We start from the raw sequence: 23,156 nt of genomic DNA on the forward strand, positions 1-23,156 counted from the left end.
GTTTCTGGAACAGCATCTTTTGAGAAATGAGTTCTGCTGTGACCTGTGGGCTTAAGTAGCCCTTTGCCTTTGCACCAGGCCGATCGAGTAGATCTGTGCATTACTGTGCTGTACTGAACTTTGCTGTGCATTTAACCTTGTAAATCAAAGAGCTCTGTAACTCAGAACATACAGGTTCCCTCAGGCCTCAGCTCTGTAAAGGAGCACATGATAGGTTATAAACAAGACAGGTTATAAATGAGGAAACAATTTGACCCAACCAGCCCAAGGGCTATGTTAAGAGAAACACTGTATTAACAATGTAAAATGACGCAAAAGCTGCTTAAATATCACGTACATTGGTTGTGAAAAAAATTCAAACCACTAACTACCAAGAGGGACGGGTGGGCAAAATATTTGCCTTTGTTTCTAACCCTTCTTACGTTTCTCGAGTAGTGGCATGAAGAGGTTTAAAAAATCTTTAAGGCTCAAAGCTGTGACTTGGTCTCTGCCGTGTAAGTCTGGTTGCTAGGCTAGAGAACGTCTGCGTGTCTCCGGATAGCCGCACAAACGCAAAGTCATCTCTCCTGGCGACGTTCTGCTTTTTGATCGTCCGCGGCAGTACTGCTTGCACCTGAAAGAACTGCCGGTATGTCGCTGTGGACAGACGTGCGAGACAGGCCAGCACACAGCTGGCTGGCAGGATAATTGGTAGCCGAGGGGTTTTATCAACGGTGGCACATCTGGTCTGCCGAGACGGCCTGCGGCCGCCCGCTGACTCTCTCCCCCGCTGAGCACGTCCTCCTGCCACAGCAAATCGGAGCTTAATTTATGGAGAGTCCCAGCCTTTCCTGAGGTGTCATCTCACGGCCCCGACCAGACTGCACCCCTCTGATTTGAAGTTTTTCTTTCTAAACTCTGTAAGAAGTGATTGATAATAGATGTATAAACGTATTGCAGTAACTATATTCAATTTCTTTTCTTTCACTCACTTTGTGGTTTTTCTCTATCAAATGATAAAATATATTGTTCAAGTTGCATGTCCTTACATAAACATAATACACATAAAAATGTACAATTGCCACACTTACTGTATCTATTTTTAACCACTTGGATATTTTGTTCTGCTGGTGCTGCTCAGCAAAAAACTGAAAGTCTTTTAGACAGCTCCAGGGAGATGTGTGCGAAATGCCAGGAATACCTGGGGGCTAAATTTCTGAAAGAAGCAAATTTCACTGCATGCTCCCCCTCCGTGCTCCTTTGGCAGGAAGCTTAAATCTTCTGCAAGATCATCTTCCTGCTGCTTTTTTAATACTACACACAGGCTTATCTTCCAGTCTAGTGTTCATACTGAACAGAAAATCAAATCAAGCAATAACTAAATATTAAACAGCATGTACCTAGTTTGAAGTAATTCAAGTAGGTAGCTGCATCAGCATGCGTAGGCTGCCAAGGAACAAGTAAAGGTTTATTCCATGCTGAAAAGAGAAGAAAAGAACATTTCGGCTGTGGAGCCTTCTTCAGGTGTGAAGGTGGGGTTGATTTCTCACCCGAAGAAGGATCCAGAAACGTTGTTTCTTTTCTTCTCTGTTTTTATGTACATAGCCGGTACACTGGTTCATTTCAGCAGTTGCTGGTTTAATAAAGTGAAAGCCAAAAGAATGTGCAAGGACCCCTTACATTAGGTAAGGGTCTGCACTCTTTGAGATTTTTGTTTATCTTATTGTGTTTTTCTTTCAATTGCAAATTTCCACACTGGGGAAGCTTTGGAGTAGTGGTGAGGGGTCTGGGCTTCTAATGGTTTGGGGTTGAGGGTTCAAGTCCCAGGTCTATACAGTGGTACCCCTGAATCCTCAAACTGCCCTGTTAAATTACCCAGATGCGTAAAGGGCTACAAACAAAATGCTTTGGATTAAATGAATCAGTAATAGCACTGTATTCTGCAGTTGACTGTGTCGCCCTTCAAGACAGTACAGTATACCGCCTGGAAATACCCAAGCCTTTAACTCATTAACCTTTAGCTACAGTGCCTTGCAAACCGAAAGACGCAAAAAAAATAAACCACAAGAACAACTGAAACCAATCCATCAGCCAAGAAATACAGAACAGCGATAAAAATCTATTTAGATTAGAACATTTATTTCTCAAGAGAGAAAATATAGCTTCAGACAATCAGGTTATAGTAGGTAAAATCTGCATTATGTACAAGCGTAGAATCTCTCTCATAGCCATCTTATAAACAGATCTAGAAAGCGAATAAAGACTTTCTACAATAAATACAACATTCTGTGCTTAACAGCGGACTTACAGCAACATTTCAGCCCGTTGGCCACAGCTTGAGGAAATTACAAATCATAAAATGTAATAAAAGTGTTTTAAAACTTTGATATTATTACAACGTTATACATAGGTCACAAAGTCCACTGCTTCTTTTAAATTATTTTTTCCCCCATTTTAAATAACTGAACTATTTACTTTCAATTGTCAACTTTTTTCCTTAAATAAATTATTTTGTGTATTAAAACACAAAGAAAATATATATATATTTATATATAACCATTAACACCACAGAGAAGCTAAATGAACTTTGAAGCCAGCCAATAATTTATAACAGTATCTTACAATTATTTACATCATTTTTCTTCCCCGTAGTGCCCTCGGTTAACTCAATACAAATGCAAAAAATAAAATATAAGGGTATGATATACATTTATATATGTAAGGTGTGCGTATTTAATGTACAAGAAGTGGTTTCATAAAATATTAAAAAGTAAAAAGCTATCGTAAGAAAATGGCAGTGATCCTTTTATTTTTGTAACTTTTTGCTTTTTTTATAAATATGAAAAAAATGAATTTGCCAAAAAAAAAACATAGTGAATTTTGTCATCCTCATTAAACAGTTTTCCGTTTTTCTGAAGTTTTGGTTGTCCTTGTTTTAGGACCCGGCTCTTCTGTGCTTTTCCAACAGCACCAAGACTCTGCTGTCTTTCTCCTCTCTCCTCAGCGTACCCTCCTGGCCTTCGTGAGAGTCAAACTATTCTGGCCGATGAGAAAGACAAGGCTGAGCGTCTAACCCCTCTACCCAAACACTCACCTCTTTACTCCCTGTCCAAGCAGCAGGACAAAGCCACGCCCCTCGCCCCTCGCTCCTCACCCCCCTCCCCCTGTCCAGTACTAGCTGGGCGAATGGCTGCTCTCTTCCCACAGTCTACAGGTAGCTGGAGGTGACAAAGCCGTGGTCGCCCCTGACTCGGCTCAGGTGGATCATGGCCCGGTCGTAGGCCACCTGGACAGACTTGCGGATGCTCGTCTTGCGCCCCTCCATCATGCGCAGCTTGTCCACCGTGTCGTCCACCCCCAGGGGCTGCACCTTGTCACGCGGAAGCCACTGCCTGCAGCCAATGACAAAACAAAGAGGCCGAGTCAACAGAGGAGCCCGAGCTCGTCCTTGCCCGAGCCCGGCCCACAAGAGTCCGAGCCCGCCTGAGCCTTTGCACACAGGAGCCAGAGGCCACCCGAGCCCACGCTCGCCCCACACACAGGAGCCCGTCCTCTCCCCGCACACTGGAGCCCGAGCCCGTCCTCTCCCTGCACACAGGAGCCGGAGCCCTTCCTCTCCCCGCACACTGGAGCCTGTCCTCTCCCTGCACACAGGAGCCCGTCCTCTCCCTGCACACAGGAGCCGGAGCCCTTCCTCTCCCCGCACACTGGAGCCCGTCCTCTCCCCGCACACTGGAGCCCGTCCTCTCCCCGCACACTGGAGCCTGTCCTCTCCCTGCACACTGGAGCCCGTCCTCTCCCCGCACACTGGAGCCCGAGCCCTTCCTCTCCCCGCACACTGGAGCCCTTCGTCTCCCCGCACACTGGAGCCCGAGCCCTTCCTCTCCCCGCACACTGGAGCCGAGCCCTTCCTCTCCCCGCACACTGGAGCCCGAGCCCACTGGCTGAAGTAATCAAGTAGTCCAGTGGTTCTCAAACTATGGAGCGCCGCCAGCTGGTACGCCGTATGACCCTGGAACTTTGTTGTGTCCACTGAAAAATTGGGACGGGTTTTCATATTTTTTATTTTAATCAAATTAGTTTGTGTCGAATACGAAGCCTACAATACAATACAGCACGCGCTAATACTTGAGTGGACACAAGAGCTACTATGTAATTCTATACCATTGCATAGGAATTCGTGCTACGGACGTAAGTGACCAATTGTATTCAAAAAAGTTATCTCCAGCAAATAGGGAGGTAGGAGAATGTGCGTGATTTTGGAACAATGCCAATGTTGTGAGCACAGGAAAGCATAGAAATGCGTACTACGAACGCTGGCAATCTTGTGAGCACAGGAAAGCGTGATAGATAACAGAAAAATATTTAAGAAGTGTTCAAGGTTAATTTGAGAAAAATACGACAAGTGTCTCCGTTTTGCTCCCATGCGCATGAAATAAAAACTTATTTTAACTTCCGAGACGGACTCCTGAAACGGAAACGGAAAAATGCAAGCTTGCGGATTGCTTATGCAGGTAAGCCCCACACTATTTTTGAAGCACTTTGTTTACCGTTGGCAAAAGAGCTGACATGTATTGTGTGGAGAAAAAGCTCCTAAACAGCTTGACCTGCTGCCCCCTATGAAAGACACAGTCACTCACAGAATTATTGATATGGCGGATGGTATTAAAACTACGCTGATAGAGCGTGTTAAGATGAGCAGATACTTTTCACAGCAATTAGATGAGTGTGTAGATGTTGTTGATTTGGCCCATTTGCTCGTTCACATTACATACGGGTTTGAGGGTGCGTCCCATGGTAAGCCGCTACCAACAGGAACTACAGGAGAGCACCCGAGCCCGTCCTCGCAAGGCACACCGGAGCCCCACGCTATTTCAGCTTTATCAAAGAGAATGGCATCGACTGGATAAAATGCGTCGGAGTTTGTACAGACGGTGCTAGAGCGATGACAAGCCGACACAGCGGTGTAGGTGTACGAATTAGAGAGGTTGCTCCAGATATGAAGTGGACGCACTGCAGCATCCACCGCGAGGCCGTCAAGAGAATGCCTGAGGATTTAAAATCTGTTAGACTCTGTTGTGAATTGTATCAAGGCTCGACCGATGAATTTGGTCGACTAAACAAGCTCACCCCTCTCACTGAAATGGTGTTTTTTTTATTGTTTTTTTTTAATTGTTGTTGTTCCTGTTGTCATTCTGTAAAGTGCTCTGAGAAGCCACCTTTAAAGGTGTTATATCAAATAAAGTTTATTATTATAATATTTATTATATGCGTGTGCGAGTGTGTGCGCACGCGCGCTCATGTTGGTCATTGTAATTTTCTGGGGGTCCTATGAAAAGATGACTTGTAAATGATACTTGGATGCTTTGGTTTGATCAGGGGTGGTACTTGGTCCAAAAAGTTTGAGAACCACTGAAGTTGTCTAAATAAGGTTTCATGCAGCCCTGATAGTAGAAAAAGACTTTGCATGTTGCATGCTTTTTCATATGATAAAAGCATTCTATTGAACTTCTAAGTGCCTTGTAAATGTCTTTTTGTAATTCTGCAGTTCTTTTAAAGAACTGTGATAAACTATTTCAGGATACGATACTGAAAGGCTTGGAAACTGCTGATATATTTTGCAAAAGAGAAAACACTGTCTGTCAAAGCCAGCTGTGAATCTAACAGCCAACTAGCTCTTTCAACATCTGTCGAGAAAACAGGCTTCAAAGTGGCTTCATTAGCACAAATGCCTTGCATCGTTAAGCAACGCAAAGACGATTATATTCAAACAGTGTTGGTTTTTCTTGTCATACTCCCCCCTCGCTCAGACACACACACACACAAACACCTCCTCCACATCACAGCTGTTCTAGTGGCGAGAAGGGAGGGTGAGGGTTAGAAACGGCCCTGAGGATGGCTGGAGACCAGAACCAGAGACCAGGCAAGCTCTTTACAGGGCTCCAGCACAGAACCACATTCTCCTACGCAGAAATCCTCCTAAAAGAATGCTGGATGCTGGAGGTTTGGTGGCTCTGTAGCTAAGGATCTGCGCCTGGTGCTGGAAGGTTGCTGGTTCGTATTCCGCGGCCGGCAGAGGAATCCTCTGTGCCTCTCATGGAGTGCAAGCTGGGGTACGCGAAAAAGCACACGAAAACAGCACACGGGAATACAGACTCTCAAGTCTACCCATTAGTAATGACATTTAAAAAAAACAATTGCCAACTTTTTTTGTAATAACAAAGTAACTCTTGTTTTCACTGGGTTTCGAACCCTCAACCTTCCAGTGCCCGAGCACTGTGCCGCACTGCTGCCGGATTACAGTCTCACGAGGTCACCCCCTCTCTAGGCAGTAGAGGCTGAACCAACACGCACCCTCGGCCAGCCCCCGCGCACACTCACCAGGTCCTCTTGTTGTCGAAGAAGAGGACGAGGAAGAGCTTCTCCCCGGCCTCCTCCTGCCGCTGTGCTCCCAGCCTCAGCACGTCCAGCGGCGGCACAGGGATGGGCACGCCGTTGTGCAGCAGGCCCTCGCGCGGCATGTCGGGGTCGATGATCTGTGCCAACACACGGACACAGTCGGCAAGAGCACGCGCACACGGACCGGCACGGGGACCCAGACGCACAGATGGCAGCACGTGCACGGCGGGCACTGACGCACACTCACCAGGGCAGGGTAGGAGGGGTATCCCCGGCACTTGGCCCACACCAGATCCAGGGGTTCCAGCTCCGCGCTGCTCTCGAACGGCATCAGCAGACTCCTGCCTGTGGCCGAGACACACGTCATCACTGCCCTGCCTGTTCCATCGGTACAGCACAGCTCCGTTCCTGTGCATCGTGGGAAGCCCTCTCCCACATCACTAACCGACTCCAACACACGAGCCGAGCCTTCCTGGCTAGCTTTTCAGGGACCAGCAGCAAGCTTTCAATCTACCAGCTGCTGCATTACAGTTGGCCATCACCCTGACTGTGAATCTTGGGATGTCACGGACATTTCATTGCGTGAATCACAGGAGGGTCCCGGACAGCACGAACGCTGGGATGAGGGGCAGCTCTCATGCTCTGTACACCCCTCTTGCTGCCCTGCCCCTCGCTCTCACCTGCGCCAGTGTAGTCCGAGTCTCCGTTCACGCCTTCCAGGAAGGGGACCCGGGAGAGAGCAGGTTTCCCTCGGCTGCGTTTGGGCGGGGACACGGCGCTGCTGGGTGGACACAGAGAAACACGGGTGGAGACAGTTAGACCAAATTCTCATCCAAACATCTGGGGAGCAGTAACTGTGTAGTTAAAACCGTAGAATTCCCACTTTAAAAGGATACAGTGCGCAACTTAATTTACAGAACAGTTTTGGTCATGTTACCAAAAGAAACATATTACTCTGGAATTTGTCTAAAGACCTTTTGAACCTTTTTTAACAGGCAACACAACCAGGGGCCCCCATTCAGTATTGACAATATAGCCCCAGTGGAGTACAGGTCCAACAGTAAAACACAAACCAGAAGGCACAAGGGGGAACCAGAAGGAAGTACATTTAAGCCTTATTTGTGGGAAGGGGGTCGGCCCAGGTACCACACTGTCCTCGTTTATACAGGAAAAACTCCAATTTAAAAAAACGCGAACTGGAGGCAAGCACCTACAATAAAACACTTAATTTATTCTTTCACATCTGGTACAAAGAAACTCTTCTATTTCTCAAAAACCCTGAGAATATTTTCTGGCCATCATGCACAGGATTAGCATATTTTAAAGATTAAGATGACATTGTGTTGACAAGAGAAGAACTTGTATGAAGTATGAAGTACTTTATTTTACTGTCAGGCATTAATTATGCAAGAAACGATATAGGTTCCAATACTTGTTTGTTGAATTTTTAAATCCCCTCAGTACAGCTATTAGATCGGCTGTGAATTTGTACCTTTTCCTCCTCTGGTCAACTTGTGGTCCCTTCTCTAGATCCACAGTCACTAACGAGTTTTGATCTTTTACTTGAAACTTATTTACGAATGTTTATTCAAGGTAAACTTGCCTTTACGGTGCTTCACGCCATTTTTGTCACACGTGCCTTTGGTTTCTCAGTGCCTTCCCACGTCTCAGCCAAGATCACCTAAGCCGAGACAGTGCCTCACTGTTCTGTCGTACACTAAGCCTTGGCCACTAAACAATTCACTACAGGACATTTCAAAAGATGGCACGGTGATGCAGGTAGCATTGCTGCCTCACAACACTGGGGCCACGAGTTCAATTCCAGACTGGGGCGTTTGTACGCTCTCCTTGTGTTCATGCAAATTTTCTCCAGGTGCTCTGGTTTCCTCACACAGTTCTAAAACATACTGGGAGGTTGGGAAATTCGGCCCTGCGTGTCAGTGTGTGCATGTCTACGTTTGTGTCAGTGTGTCTGTCCTGCAGATCTTGCGTCCTGTCCAGGGCGTACCCTGCCTTGTGCCTGTTGCTTGCTGGGATAGGCTCCGGCTCCCCCACCTCCCTGAATCAGATGAAACGGTTAGAAAATGGATGGATGGATGGATGGATGGATGAATGGATGGGTGGGTGTTTAAAAGGACGAGACAGCGCTGTCAGGACAGATCTCTCTGTGCTCTGTGCCACCCTAGATGGTCACGCACCTCTCTCTGTTGATGGGCGCAGTGCCAGCCGGCAGGGATCCACACTCCGAGTCGGAGCCGCTCTCACCATGCTTTCCAAAGCCGTTCGTCAGCCCTGGGGGACAGAGTCGGGACAGGAGAATGTCAGAAGCACACACACGGCCGCAATGCATCGCTCTCTTTGAAAACACAGCTGTGTAACAAGCACCGGTCATGGGCAGCGTCTCTACTTCTGGACATGTACCCACCCCTCCGGCACGCCAGGCTGGCTCACGGTAACGAAAGTACACGGTTTGGACACATTTCACTTCAAAAGGGATTGTCTGCCTACTTCTGGAAATATCCAAGATTTTTGAGCACCCTTGGCTTATTCTGGGAGAAAGCGGTTACAGTGAGCAGTAGAGCAGATGAAAGTTGTTGGATCCTGTACTGAAACACAAGATACTCAAGACATCTCTGTTCTCAAGTGCTGCCAGTAAATAGACATGCATACAGTGACCTCTAGTGGAGACCTCTGGGATTGCAGGCCCAGCCCATCTGTAAATCTATCCACAGGTGTGCAGTGAAAAATGCATATTTCGCATATAATGCATACAATATAAAATACGACATTCAGAGTTGAGCAGAATTTATTAAACTGTGTAGGGCAGTAATTCCACAGTCAACCATTTTTGCCGTCTTGCTGAAAATCAGGAGGCTGGCAGCAGTGACATGCAAGTCTGCTGTTCTTCCATTCAGCTAGAGAAATATTAGGACTCCCAGCACCATCACAAATACCTGATCTGATGAAGCCTGCACAGTAAGTGGAAATCATTCTAATTACTTAAGAAACTATCAGAGCTTTAAGATGTGACAGGGGGGGGATTAAAATGTTCGTTATCATTCTGGAGCTGCAAATTTATTAATATTGCACACAAGCAGTGAGGCTTTTTAATTGCTTTTATCCATTTTGTTTTCTGGATGTGCCAATGAAAGAAAATGCTGTTAAACACTGAAAGCTAATTTTAGACTTATGGTATCAGCTGTGGTTCTTAAACTTATCATTTTATATCCACCATAATATGGATTTACAATTGCATCACACAAGGAGAAAGACCATACGCATTGTAACCCACCCACCCATCAGAGCCATTAATCTTAACCCTCTATGAGCTCCATAGCACCCAAGCAGAAGTGTGACTGGAAGAGTGGCCCAATATCAGGTAACCTGTCATCCAGGCGGCAGGAGGACACAGTCTGCAGTGAAAAGCACACCGTCCAAGTGACAGTATTTTCCCCCACACAGCAAGACTGAGTGCATCAGGTGGAGGACAGACAGCTGTCAAGGCTTCGCACCCAGCAGGACACAGCAAGCTAAGATTCCCGTCTGGCCAAAGCCTGCAGCACCTGCACACAAGTACGCCTCTAACCAGGGAACCCCTGCAGGTCAGCCAGATCCAGAGCCAAGGCTGAAACCAAGCAATGTGCCGAGTCCTTAACAGAGAACAATGTTACTGAGGGACCCACCAAGTGGAATGATCCAGGAAATTAGGACACAGCCTGCAGTGTGCCCTCACGTCTACCAGAGAAGATGTTACAAACACGGCTGTATCCACTACCAACGTTGAGCTGGGGTCCTTACCTCCCTCGGGGGCGGGCCGCGGCGATTTCTCCCCCTCGCTGTCGGAGCTCCCGCTGAGGCTGCAGGGCCGCCGGCGAGGGGTGCGCTCGGAGGGGCTGAGGGAGGGCGACGGGGCGTCGGAGGCAGGAGTGGGAGTGAGGGGCGTGCTGTGCATCTCCTCCCCACCGTTCCGCAGGGGGCTGTCGGCCCCTTTGGGAATCTTGGCGCCGTTCTTGGCTTTTTTGAAGAGGACGGAGGTGCGGCGGCCGACGGCGGGCGCGGAGGGGCTGGGCAGGTCCGGGGGGACCCCGAGGCTGAGCCCGTTCAGGCCGCTGTCGCTGAGCAGCCGCTGGATGCCCCCGGCGGGGCCGCCCCCCGTCCGCCTGCTGGTTGGCACGTCGCTGTCCGACTTCAGGCGCTTGTGCGGACGGCCCGGGGTCCTGATCTCGCTGCCCACGGGTCGCAGTGTGGGGGGGTCCTGGGGGGCGTCGCTGTCAGTCGGGGAGGGGGCAGGGCCAGTGGGCTCTAGCGTTGGAGGAGGGGTGGACTTCGAGGATTCTATGAGCAGAAAAAAAAAAACAGGCTCACCATGGCTGCTAAGTTTCTTTTTCATTCATTTTTAAAATCACTTTGTTTAGGATATTTATTTTAGATAAATTTGGCGGTGCCAATTGAGGCTTTACAGCCACATGGAAGGAGTGAGGAAGTTCAGGCAGGCCTCTCTGAGCCGCCCACACATCGAGCGATTCCTCTTAACGTGCTGCACGCAGGGAGACAGGAGGACCCACGCCGAACGGAGGAGTGGGAACATCACAGGAGGTTGCCGTTTCGCTGAGCAAGGAAGACCTGACCAATCGCAAGCCTACACTTACAGACGCCCCCCCAGAGTCACAGAGCTCAACCAACAATCAGAGCCAGCAGTTTGCCCTTGTGAGCCACGCACAAGGCAACTACCTTTTTCCGGAAGATATCACAGCACACTTGACCAGAACACTGGGGAATTAGGAATGCAAGTCTCAGGAATTCAAGACATGAGACACCATAAAATGGTAACCACAAGAGAAAAAGGAAATCATAAGCCATCAAAACATCCGAAGAGGACATAACAGGAAATGCTCCACTGTCTACTGCTGCCAGAAAGGAAAAATATCACACTGTACCAATAAACCAGAAAGCATCTGGTCAGGCCAGGCAGTACCTAAAAGGCATGTTAATAAACACGAAGGTCTTCAGTTTTTATGATGGTTGATTTTGTCTAGCAACTCCCAGTTACGGAAAGTCATGAACAGATGAAGAGTTACATCAGGGGTACCTGTGGGAAGTATTTCGCTTTTATTATTATTAAACGAATTAATTAATGCATTCATTAAAAAAATAAACTTCAATTAAAAAAATGTCCTCTTGCCCCACGTACAGAGTTTTGTCAGGCATGGGATAGTCACAAGATTTAGTTCTCTTTTCTAAAAGCTAACAAGCAAGTCCACCAGAACTGGTGCTCCACAGTGGAGCTGGGCGGACTGTACCTTTCTCCGGAGTCGGGGGGGGGCTGCCCGCGCGCTCGCCCGGCGCCGTGCTGTCCTCCCCTTCCTCGGGGGCGGGCTTGGCGTGGTCCCCGTTCAGCAGGAGCCGCTGCTGCTGGCCCAGCTTGTAGCGGATGCTGTTGATCTCGCGGCGCAGCAGGCGGATCCGGCGCGTGCGGGCCCCGCTGGAGCGCATGCTGGTCACCATGTCCAGCTTGTCCAGCAGCTCCTTCAGCTGGTCCTCGGCCGACATGTGCAGGCGGTTCTCTGGGAGCAGGATGTTGTCCACTACAGTGCGGACAGGGAGGCGGAGGAGAGGAAAGTGTGAGAACACTGCAGCCGCAGCAACAAGATACTATTATTGTGTGGACAACTTTCCTAATACAATTACAGGAAACCCACGCTTTAATGGACTTCGAATTTAACAGACAAAATCTGGTCAACCGTTCCTTTAAAAATGCACGTACATGACATTGAATCGCCACGCACGTGAAACCGTTTCAAATGCACTGGTTTTGGCGACTACGCAAACGTCACAGTATAGTGAATAAAAAGCACCTATGGTGAATCTTCAAGTGCTCCCACTGAAGAAATTTATAACAATCCAAGATAAAGGCTCCGATTATCCCAAAGGTACAATGCTGATGAGGCTGGTCTCTTCCGGCATTTTCTCCCAGAAATGGACACAAGCATCCGTGTCTACGCCAGGACAATAAACCAGCGAGGAAAGGATCTCGGCAGAAATTTGTGCAAATGCTACAGGCTTACACAGATTGACACCCGTTGTCAAGTTAGTTACAGGGACTGAGGGTCCTCAAGGATACAACAAACAAGCTTCCAGTAATCCATTGCCATTCCAAACAAGCTTGGTTTACTTCTGACAGGATTTGTTTCTCATATACAAGTGTGATTTGAGCTTGAAATTTCTCATTGGTAATTTAATGGACAGCCAGCTATACTGGGCACCCCTTTCCCCCCATTAGTCTGGTAAAGTGAGGGTATACTGTATATAACATCCAGCTGAGGAAGGTAAGACGCACTGTGGAATATTACAATTCAACAATGTAAAAACAGTGCAAGACGGAGCAGTTACAGCAAATCTTGCAGAGGCGTCAGAAGGCGTCAGAGAAGGTGCAGTCCTGAGCTCCCAGGCAGCTAATTCTGCCCAGGGTACAACACAAATGGCAGGAGAGCAAAGAGAGGAAACAAACAAGCACGTGGCAGAAGAGAAGGAGAAATGTGGGGGACTGGAGGCAGGAGGGGCAGGTAAGAATCAGGTATGAATACAGATGGACAGCCAGCGAAGAGCATGAAGAACGGATGCCGATTACAGGTCAGGGGGCTCCAGATGAGCTGGAGGGGGTTGGGTACAGATGCGAGGATCACGCAGTGGGTTAAAACACATCAGGTTTGCACGGTTCCAGCCCAGCACAGCAAGAGGATTTCGAATTTAAAACATGATTTTTTGAGGAATCACGCGCTCCTTATGTACTACGTGATTGTGGACACGATCCAAACACTTCAATAAAAACAGCACAGATGTTAGTGCTCTAAGGTCTATTGTACGTTAGCATTTTATACAAGACGTAATGACAAAGACGCCTAGGACTGGTCTTGCCAGCTGTGGCCCTTGGCACGCACATGCAGTCTGACTTGTGCAGCCTGAGGTGGATGGAGTAAACGAGAGGTAAAGGAAGCCTGCTGCAAGCACGGGGACAGAGCTCTCACCATCCTCCCAGGAGCAGCGGTAGAAGTCCTGCGTCTTGGGCGAGTCGGGCAGGTGCATGCCGGTCTCGGAGTCGAAGCCGATGCTCTGGGCCTGGCGCTGCGTGTGCCGCAGGATGGCGCCCCCCAGGTCGCGCAGGCGCACCGCGGCCCGGTGGAACACGGTGTCTTTGGCGTTATACTTCAGGCAGTTGCTCACCATGAGGTTGAAGTCGCCCTCGAAGTCGGCCAGGCTGCAGTAGCCGTGAGCCTCCACTTTGGAGCGCATGGTGGAGAAGTCCATGGGCTGGGAAATGAACTCCAGATAGTCCGGAACCTGCAGCGCAACGCAGGAAGAGAGGGATGCCGATGAGAGAAGGACAGAAGGAGCACGTGACAGAGGAAGCCTGCCAGAAGGAAGGGCAGGCCAGAGGAGAAGGCAAGAGAGAGAGGGAAAGCAAAAAAAAGGGATTAAGGAGAGAAAGACAAGAAAATGGGGAGGAAGAAAGATGGAAATAAATAAAACTTGGGAAGAAAATAAGACCCCGCAGGAGGGGAAGACAGGTGCAGTGGCCACACCTCTTACCTCTTTGAGGTTGACGGGTTCAGCAAAAATCTGCGCGGCGTCCTTCTCCTGCAGCTGGTCCAGTGTGGAGCGCAGGAGAACCAGGAACGGAGTCAGCTGGAGCTCCATCGCAGCCTGGTGCACCTTCACCTGGACAAGCAGGGGGAGGGAGAGGGGTGTTTGAGGGGAGTGGAAATGCCGACACTTTCAGAGAAGAGGACCCAACACCTCACCAACGTCAGAAAATTATAAAACAGTGCCACTTATTGTAACCCACAGAATACCTGTTTGTCTAATGACCCATTTGCTCATTCTTCTTCTACCTCTTTCACCTCGTTCTCTTCGTTCACCGAGCCCCCAGCCCTCTTTCTCCTCCACCAAATTGTCCTCTCACTCCTTTCCCTCTCCGTGCCCTGTGCCCGCCCCCGAGTACCTGCTCCCTCTTCAGCTTCTCCCTCTTGCGGATCAGCTCCACCAGCAGCCTGGCCCTCTCCAGGTCATGTCTCAGTTTCTGCCAGTACTTCAGCTCCTCCTTCACTGCGCTCACCTTCTCGTCCGACTCCGTCTGAGCAGCGCCGCGACACACACAACACAAGAACAACACCAAATTACTGCGCCTGTCGCATCAAGGTGAGGCCAACGCTTTGGTTTAGGAGTTGCACGTCACAATTTGCAAACATACAATAAGAAGCCATTAACACTGCTTTACAAATGTGCAGGTTTACTGACAAACCACAATATGTTGTTAAGTGTTAGTAGAGGCTGCTTACTAATGGCAAAGATTCTGAAAATAAGTGTTTTTTGCTAAAATTATTTTCTTGTCTTAAGGCTGCTACCACTGCAGGGAAAAAAAACACCTCAATTGAATTTCAAGGACTTGTCCTGCTGCTTAGTTAGGCTGAAGATGATGCCCCTGTGTGTGTACACATCTCTCTGACACCCTGGGCCCTCAACTTCTCAACCCATGAGCCCACACTGGCCCAAAGACCCCCTAAAGCCTAACCTCACTGAAGCCCCAAAGAACCACTTACCCCGGCCCCCTTAATACTCGCTAACCTCACTGAAGCCCCAAAGAACCACTTACCCCTCCCCTAACCCCACTGAAGCCCCTGCCCTAGAGACCCCCTTGCCCCTCCCCTAACCTCACTGAAGCACTTGTCCTAGAAACCCCCTTACCCCTTTAAACTAACTGAAGCCCGAGAGGCCTCTATCCCCCTCCCCTAACCTCACCGAAGCCCCACAAGACCCCCCTACAGGACATGGACAAGCAGGCAGAGGGAGTGTGACGCCATCTCCACCCCTTTCAGAGAAGCCGCAGAGCCTGACCTGCTCGGCACCCCTCTGGGCTTGCAGGTGTGAGTGCAGTCGGCGGATCAGGGGCACCCCGTTCCTGGACTGGCGCTTCAGCAGCCAGTAATTGTGGAGCCGCTGCATGAACTGGTTCTTCCTCTGGACCGGGACCCCCGTGCAGATCTTATTCAACCTTTGGAGAGAGACAGGAGGCCAGGGTGAACAGAGCAACACCGACAGGCGCTTCAACACGCCATTCTGACCCGACCCCGCCTTAACCCTCAAAATAAAACTGGAGAGAATCCGCGCCGAATTTCGGCTCAACACAGAAAAGGAATCTCACAAGAAAGTTCTGAAAAGTGCTTATTTTAATAAAGGGGTGCAAAGCCAATCACAGAGATCGAAGTATAAAAAGATTTTCCAGCTGGTTTATATCCTTCAGGACAACCTGTAATCACCCCCACCCTCCACACACTCACTGACGCAAAATTCAAAACTGTCAGTACTTGAATTAATTATGAAAGCAAATAAAATTTGAATATATCATGCAAATTTAAGAGTGGTAGCAAGTGTGTCAAAATGAATTGACGTAAAAAATCATATTTTAAAAACCCCAACTATATTAACATCCTACAGCTGTCAACCACCTAAAAGTACCACCTTAAGATATACAGACATTGACCCCATTAAAGTTTTTAAATATGGCTCCTGGGCAGCATTTCTTTCATGACACGGGTATAGAAATGAAAGGTTTCCTAATGAAGGCCAAGAACAGCAGACAGCCCCATTTCATGTTTCTCCAGTCCTGGAAATACTTTGGCTATATATTTGGCTCAGATATTTCAGATTTAAATATTTATATGTGCAAGTGTATGAATAAAGGAAGGTTTAACTCATTCCGCTGATCATAAAGTCCCTCATCCTGTCTGGTCTGGATCCTTTCTCTGCACTGCGCTTGCTGCTGCTGCTGCTGGTCTGTGAAGACTCAGAGCCAGCATTTTGTTGTGACAAGGGTAGACTGAGCACAACTGGGTCCCCTCATCACTAGTGGTTTGAATGTAGTTCCTGGTGCCTTGGGGACAGGGAGACAGAGCAGTAACAAATTCAAACCTGAGGAAGTGAAAGCGAAGCCGGGGAGCTCACCTGTGGGAGGGGATCTGCGGTACCATCACCATGGGCACGGTGGAGCGCCGAGACACCACCTCCAGACTCTTCCTCACCTTCCTCTTCAGCTTCGAGCCCTTCTTCGCCCCGCGCTTGTGCTGCTGCCCCGGGGTCAAAGAGGAAGCGCGCCCCCGTCCCGCCCCTCGGTCCCGAGCCCTCTCCTCGTCCACCTCCTCCCCCTCCCCGATCTCGCCCAGGTGGGAGTTGCAGCCCCCCACCAGCCGGCTGCTCTTCCGGGTGGCGCCCGGCGGCGAGTGGGCCTCGCAGAAGGCCGTCTTCTTCACCGAGAAAGTGGTGCCGTTCACGTTGGTCTCCCGCACGGGGTCGATCTTCATGAAGAGCCCCGCGCGCTGGGCGCAGGTGACGTGGAAGGCCGTGTAGCAGTTGGCCTTGTGGCACTGGATGGAGGCGCCCTGCCCCTTCTGCTTGCAGATGTAGCAGGTCAGCTTCCAGCGGGCCGGGGGGATGTTTTCCACCCCTTCCACGGGCTCCAGGAACACCGTGTTGGCGAAGCAGACCTCTGGGATCCAGATGGCACACACCACATGGGCCCAGCGCCCATCGCTGGTTTGTTTGAAGGCGCCTCCCTTGTTGGGGCACAGAACGCAGTCTACAGGGCGGGAGGGCGACTGCAGGCAGCAGCGGCACAGCCACTGGCCTTCTGGGATGTAGGGCACGCCGTAGCACTCCTGGTGCACGGCCAGGTTGCAGATGTCGCAGAAGAGGATGACGTTGCTGTTGAGGCACTCGTCGTCCAGGCAGACGCAGCAGAAGGCGTCCTCGTCGATGGCCGACTGCGAGGGGCCCTGGCTTCGGCTCTCCAGGAAGGACTCCTTCTCCAGCCGGTCCATCAGCAGCTCGAAGGCGTCGGGCGAGACCGAGGCCTGCCCGTCCGACACCCGCTTCTCGTTGACCATCTCCAGCCAGGCGAAGTCCTCCTCGTCCATGTCGTACTCGGCCTCCGCGTCCAGCTCCTCGGCGGACTTCTCCATGTAGCGGTAGTAGGCGGCCGGGAGGGGCGGGGCCTCGGAGGGCGCGTAGGAGTCCAGGATGCGGAAGGTGGGCTTGGGGAGAGCGTGATGCGGCGTGTGGGAGTTGGGGTGATGGTGGTATGGAGGGTGCTGGTTGTGCTGCCCTCCTCCTACGTGTGAGGAGGAGGAGGAGGAATGCTTGGCGGTGTCCTTCTTCTTCCCTTTGGTGGCAGGGGGCTTCCTGCCAGGCTTGGAGCTGGGGAACAGGGGCTGCTCGCTGTTCTCCTTGTTGCTGTTGCACTCGGCGATGTCCTGCGCCGTCATCTCGTCCTCGGTGATGACCGTGAGCGGGTCGAAGATGCTGATGCGGTGCAGCCGGCCATCCAGGTCCACCTCCACCATCTTCTGTGCCTGGGCGTAGGTCAGCGTCTCCCGCGCCGGCGACACCTTGAGGCTGTAGGGGGAGGGCGAGCGCGGGCCCAGGCCGCCACCGCCACCGCCGCCGCCGCCGCCCACTGCTGCCGCCGCCACCCCCCCAGCCTGGCGCCCCCGCCTCCGCGGCTTCCTCATCTGCCCCCCGCACTACCTCCCTGGCGCCGGGGGAGAGACCGAGAGAAAAAGACAGAGAAAACTGGGGTCAGCTTATATGGCAACAGACTTTGTTTTGAACGATTTGGAAGTGGTTGCTAATTTCCTATCCCAACGTGGCAACTGATCACAATGACTCAACAGGCTCCACAATCACCTGCTGATGAACAAAACTCATTTACATTTCAAACTCTTTACTGCTGGCAGGACACTGCAGAGCTTCCAGGACATGGAGACATGCCATATTAAAACAAGCACTCCCAAATACTCTTGCCAGTGGTTCGTCCTCTGGCTTTTGCGCCAGCCAGATCTTTACAACAGGCTAATTTGTTTTCAGTTTTCTATGTGGGGCTTATTTTTAAATTTGCTTTCACGTCTTCAAATGTTGAATGGAACTTGCATTAGTCCTGTACCTGCTTCTAAAAATGAAGACCCCCCTCTAGTTTTCCAAGGAAAACGCCTTCAGGCAGTACTTGGCAACTGTCATTCCTACTTTGGTCAGTTCATCATAAATTGATCACCTATTCACAGCTTTATAATCATCAATTAAAGTAATAAGTAATAGGTTCATTCCATGCTGAAAAGAGAAGAGAGAAAACACAACGTTTCGGCTGTGAAGCCTTCTTCAGGTGTCAATTAAAGTAAGCAATTAACACAGATTATTTAAAGCTGCTGGGATTCAAGTCAGGTGGGCAAACCTGCAAATTCCCACTTCTCCCAGAACAGTTCACTGGGAAATCTTGAGACTTCTTGTCTCAAGGCAGAGCCTCTTCAGCCACCTATAAAAACATTAGGAATGGACATGTTTGTCTGTAGTAGTACGGTGCCTCTGTTCCTGCAACTATAACTTCACCACAGCTGCAGAAAAGGTCTTTAAACATAAAGACAGGCTTTTGATTTAATAAATTCACCTTTGTGTTAGTTGAGCTCTAGTACAGTTTACAGAGGCTGCTCTTGCCTGGTCTTGCTGATGTGCCACATAAGACCTGCTGGTCTATGGCTCTCCAGTTTGTGGCTCCAGTCGTAGGCCACCCCTGTGCTTGGCTTTTTAAAGGCAGAACATCTATTCTGATATGATGTTATTTCACAAGAAAGGAGTGTTACGTTTGCTGGGTCCTTGCTCCATACTCTTCAGCTGGCCTAGTTTTCTGCTGGAGGGCAGAGGGAAGGCTGTGGGATTAATTACCTTTCCAGTGTTAGATGCTTCAGTGCACAAAAACAGTTACAAACGAGAGGAGACACTTTGGCACATTCAGTACTCAATATCGAACCGATCCAAGGAACCTAGAAGCCAAGTTGTTTCTAGGAGGAAGCCAGGGTATCAGCTTCTACAACATAGCCAGGTGCCTTGTTCCACACTGCCAGACTCTTTGCATAAAGAAACAACTTCGATACTGCCTTCAATATATATATTCAATATAGTAGTATGTATATCACTATCATTCCCCATATAGTGTTTTCTGGGTCATATCCATGCAAAGAGGATATTCGTTATAGATCACTTCTCCTTGGCACTGAAATGCTGCATTTAAGAGGTAAACTGGACCTCTGTATTTGACGCGCTTGTAGTGGGTTACAGGGAAATATATGCAGCACTGAAGGAGTCTCAAATCCCATTGGTCATGTTAAGAGAATACAGCTAACTCCATGCCAAAATCAAACGTGAAAATCAAGTGTGAAAAATTCACCAGTAAAAATCTTTTCACCATTGTTTTTTTATGATGATTATAAATGTGTTAACAATTGACCCTAAGGGGGCCACAGAGACTTCCAAACAACTCCAACCCAGCAATCAATTCTTTAGTGCAGTCAGAACCACCTTTTTCTCCACAGCTCACACACAGCTGCTGGCTAGAACAAACCTGTAGAACCTGTGGCACCAGCTCTGCCATCCGTGGCTCTCCTGACCCATCCTCTCCATCAGTCCAGCACTCTCTCAGGAGATATGACAGCTGGCTCCATAACTCACTGCCATTTTACATACTGCCGTTCACAGCAGAGAGGACCATCTTCAATATAAAAGCACAATTCACAAGGGGAACTTACAGGATACTAACACTAGGCAAATCATGTCAGAGGCAAGTCTGCACAGATACATTCAGCAACTAACACAAACACAGACGTAACATGCAAACATGCAACATCGAAATATCCCTACACTACGCCCTCTGCTATCACTAACTGGGGCTGAAAAGCTCTGTAATGCTCTACTAACTGGGGTATCTAAATCTACATTGAACAAACTGCAGAATGTCCAAAATTCGGCAGCCAGACTCCTGACCAGGTCTAGTGCAAGTGTTCTTCACGTCCTTGCACTGGTTTCCTGTCAAATTCCGCGTGGAATTTACAATCCTCATGCTCACCTATAATGCTCTGCATGGCTTGGCACCTCAAGAACCTGTCTGAACTATTGTCGCCCTTCTCCCCACCTCGCAACCTTCGCTCTTCTAATTCTGGTTTCCTAACTGTCCCCCAAGCCCGTCTACATTCTATGGGTGACAGGGCCTTCTCCTGTTATGTCCCCAAGCTCTGAAACTCTCTCCCCAAGGATATCGGAGTCACCTTCGCTAAACTCCTTCAAATCCAGACTCAAAACCTTCTTCTTTAGAAGAGCCTTTACTTAACTGGTTCCATTCCTTACCCCTCTGCTCCTACTATACTTAGTACCACCATCGACCCTCTGCTCTCTGTATTGTAATTGTGTTTTATCTTGCGTGTTCTTTTTATTTATTGTTGTTGACATTCTGTAAAGTGCTTTGAGAAGCCACCTTTAAAGGTGCTATATAAAATAAAGTTTTTTATTATTACTTTAGATCAACGGCACATACCAAACTATAAGTGCCTATAAGTGTCAGGGCCAGCTTATGAAGGCAATAATCAGGAATGTGACTTGATCTATATTTTTATGAGAAATATCACACTGTTTTGCAGTTATCGGTCGAAACACCTTTGAGTCACAGTAATAGCCGAATCCACTAAACGTTTCCTCGCGCTATGCACTCACAACTTTGTCTTTGTTCAGAAAATAATTAAAGCTCTGCGGCGGTACATAATCCTTTCAGGGTCTTGCTTTAAAAAGCCCATTTTAAAAGCATTCCCTGGATTGTCGGCCATAATGTTTCGTAAAAACGTAGACCATAAATACGGCGATTCTGCGTAACCAGCCAGACCCAACCCAAAAGACAACCATTCCTCCTTCGATTTAAATGCTCCCGCCTCGCTGCGCAGGCGTCGTGACGTGTGGAGGCGGAAGTGATCTTGCACCGAGCTCACACTCAGCTGGCTCACACGTGACTTGACGGCGCGGTGTTAGAGCTCCTGTCCTCTTTGCGCATCGGGGGACAAATTCAATACTCCCCCTCCAAATAATCCCGGTCACCTGTTCAGCGAGCTACTCAATGAGAGCATCACTCCCCTCCTGTGTCCTTATCTAGAAAGCCACTCATTTTACTTTGTCAAACTATCCCCCACCACCAAGAAGAAAACAAGTCGAGGCTCCCTTTTTCTTGCCTACGGCATTGGAGCGGCGAGTTTAATCAAATACGGACAAGAAAGTGAAAAATTCCATTTAAAAGATCAAAACCGGATCAACGGAAAGAGTTTACTGGTCTTAAATTCAACCTAAACACGCAAACGCCCCTTCAGCTGTGATCGCGGCAAAACTTTTGCAAAATGACATGTTTTTATTTTCGCTTGGTGGGGGCGGACCTATGCAAATCAAGCTCCTCATCTCTCCACACACCCGCACAGCTCGCAAACTACTGCCACAACACGCGATCTCTCTCTGACAACGCTGCTGAGAGCTGACATAACAGTTTATTCGCCCATGGCGATATACCCTTCTTTCTTTGCTTGTGTTTTTCGGGGAGATTTTTCTGGAAGGAATCCCCTACACTTAACCACCAAGAACACCCCAGACCCACTTTTCATAAGTGAGCTTCCGCTCGGCCAATCAGAGTCTCCTGCCGCCCTCACAGGGTCTTCAAGAAGCCAATCAGCCATTAGCAGAGGCGGTCCTAACCGCCATAGTTTGGTTGGCTGCGTTTTATTTCCAGAAGGAGAGAAGATGGCAGCCATCTTCCCCGCTAAACTGTAGTGCTGATCGAAATATTTCTCTTTACAACACGACGCTACAACAAGCAGGCCCAAACACAATGTCGGTTAATAAGCGCCTTTCCTCTCCTGCCATATCCCCTCAAGATCACATTAAAACTCTCCTTCAGTATTATGTTATTGCCCGTTTTCTTTGACCGGGGGGGCAGTTAAGAATCTCCATTAATTTTCTGAGTAAAAAAACGTCTACACCCCTGCTTAAAAACAACCTCGCCGCAGCGCAAAAAATAAGAAAAATTCGACTTTAAACATTTACCTTGTTTTTCAAAAGGCAACTCGACAGCAAGAGCAGCTAAAAAACAGCCAAGGAGAGCGGAGCCGTCGCTCTGGGTGCTTCGGCCGAAAAAGCCGGCAAATTTCGGTGTGCAAACGTCCTTTTCCCAGCTTCAACCCTCCATCATGGCCACGACTGAACGTTTTCCAGTAGAATTAAGGGAGAACAGGCAAGTGTAGTGCCAAGGTTTATTTGAGAGAAACACGAGAAGGTAGATACCCTGGTCTGGCTACGAAAGGATTTTTTCCCCCAGCGATAGCTAAGGGAAAGCGGCGCTTTCAATCAAGATAGCGAGAACACGCCCCTTTAAAAGAAGCGAGCTGCCGAAGCTGGTTGTTTGACAAACATGGAAACCCCGTGGTAGTGTACGATATTACTGTGTCTCCCTCCGACACAAACATCGCCACACACACTCCGATCCCGTGTGTTGGAGCACAACGCCAACACACACGACCAGTACGTAGACCTTCCCCTTCATACGCGCCATGCCAGTTACTCCGGGCTCATCCCGGGTACAGCGCTGCACAGTGCGTGCGGCGGACTTGTTGGAGCTGCACAGGAAAAGCAGGCAAGCCGGGCGCTCTCATTACTATGCGGCAGCGGCTACCCCCGCCTGTAGAAAAATACATGTGCATGGCGTGGTTTCTGTGCAAGCCCACTTCTCGCACCGCGTTCGACTGAATTCCTTCACCCTGCCTCTCTTTGTTGACAAAGTGAGATTGAATGTGCGTATCGCAGTGATGGTCATAATAACGTACTATTGATTTGATAACCATTACGCTTTTAGTCCGTCTGTAGAAGCTAATGGTAGC

At 49.1% G+C, this 23,156-nt stretch overlaps 1 protein-coding gene across 2 annotated transcripts; it reads right to left on the minus strand.

The window, feature by feature from the left end:
- Positions 1-2,097: 2,097 nt before the first annotated feature.
- brpf3b (bromodomain and PHD finger containing, 3b) lies at positions 2,098-22,920 on the minus strand. Of its 2 annotated transcripts, none has more exons than XM_088640189.1 (13): positions 22,327-22,920; positions 16,378-17,959; positions 15,271-15,427; positions 14,378-14,509; positions 13,966-14,094; positions 13,404-13,716; positions 11,679-11,963; positions 10,177-10,713; positions 8,577-8,670; positions 7,059-7,156; positions 6,626-6,723; positions 6,361-6,515; positions 2,098-3,371 (listed from the first exon to the last, which is right to left on the minus strand). In XM_088640189.1, the coding sequence occupies exons 2-13, from the start codon at positions 17,937-17,939 to the stop codon at positions 3,188-3,190; spliced, it is 3,744 nt and encodes a 1,247-aa protein (XP_088496315.1). In that variant the 5' UTR covers positions 17,940-17,959; positions 22,327-22,920; the 3' UTR covers positions 2,098-3,187. The 2 variants fall into 2 exon arrangements, with proteins under 2 accessions (XP_088496315.1, XP_088496314.1); XM_088640188.1 differs by having other exon boundaries at positions 7,059-7,159.
- Between the last annotated feature and the right edge of the window lie 236 nt (positions 22,921-23,156).

Source organism: Lepisosteus platostomus, chromosome 7 (genome assembly GCF_059453375.1).
Source record: "Lepisosteus platostomus isolate fLepPlt1 chromosome 7, fLepPlt1.hap1, whole genome shotgun sequence".
Lineage (NCBI taxonomy): Eukaryota > Metazoa > Chordata > Actinopteri > Semionotiformes > Lepisosteidae > Lepisosteus > Lepisosteus platostomus.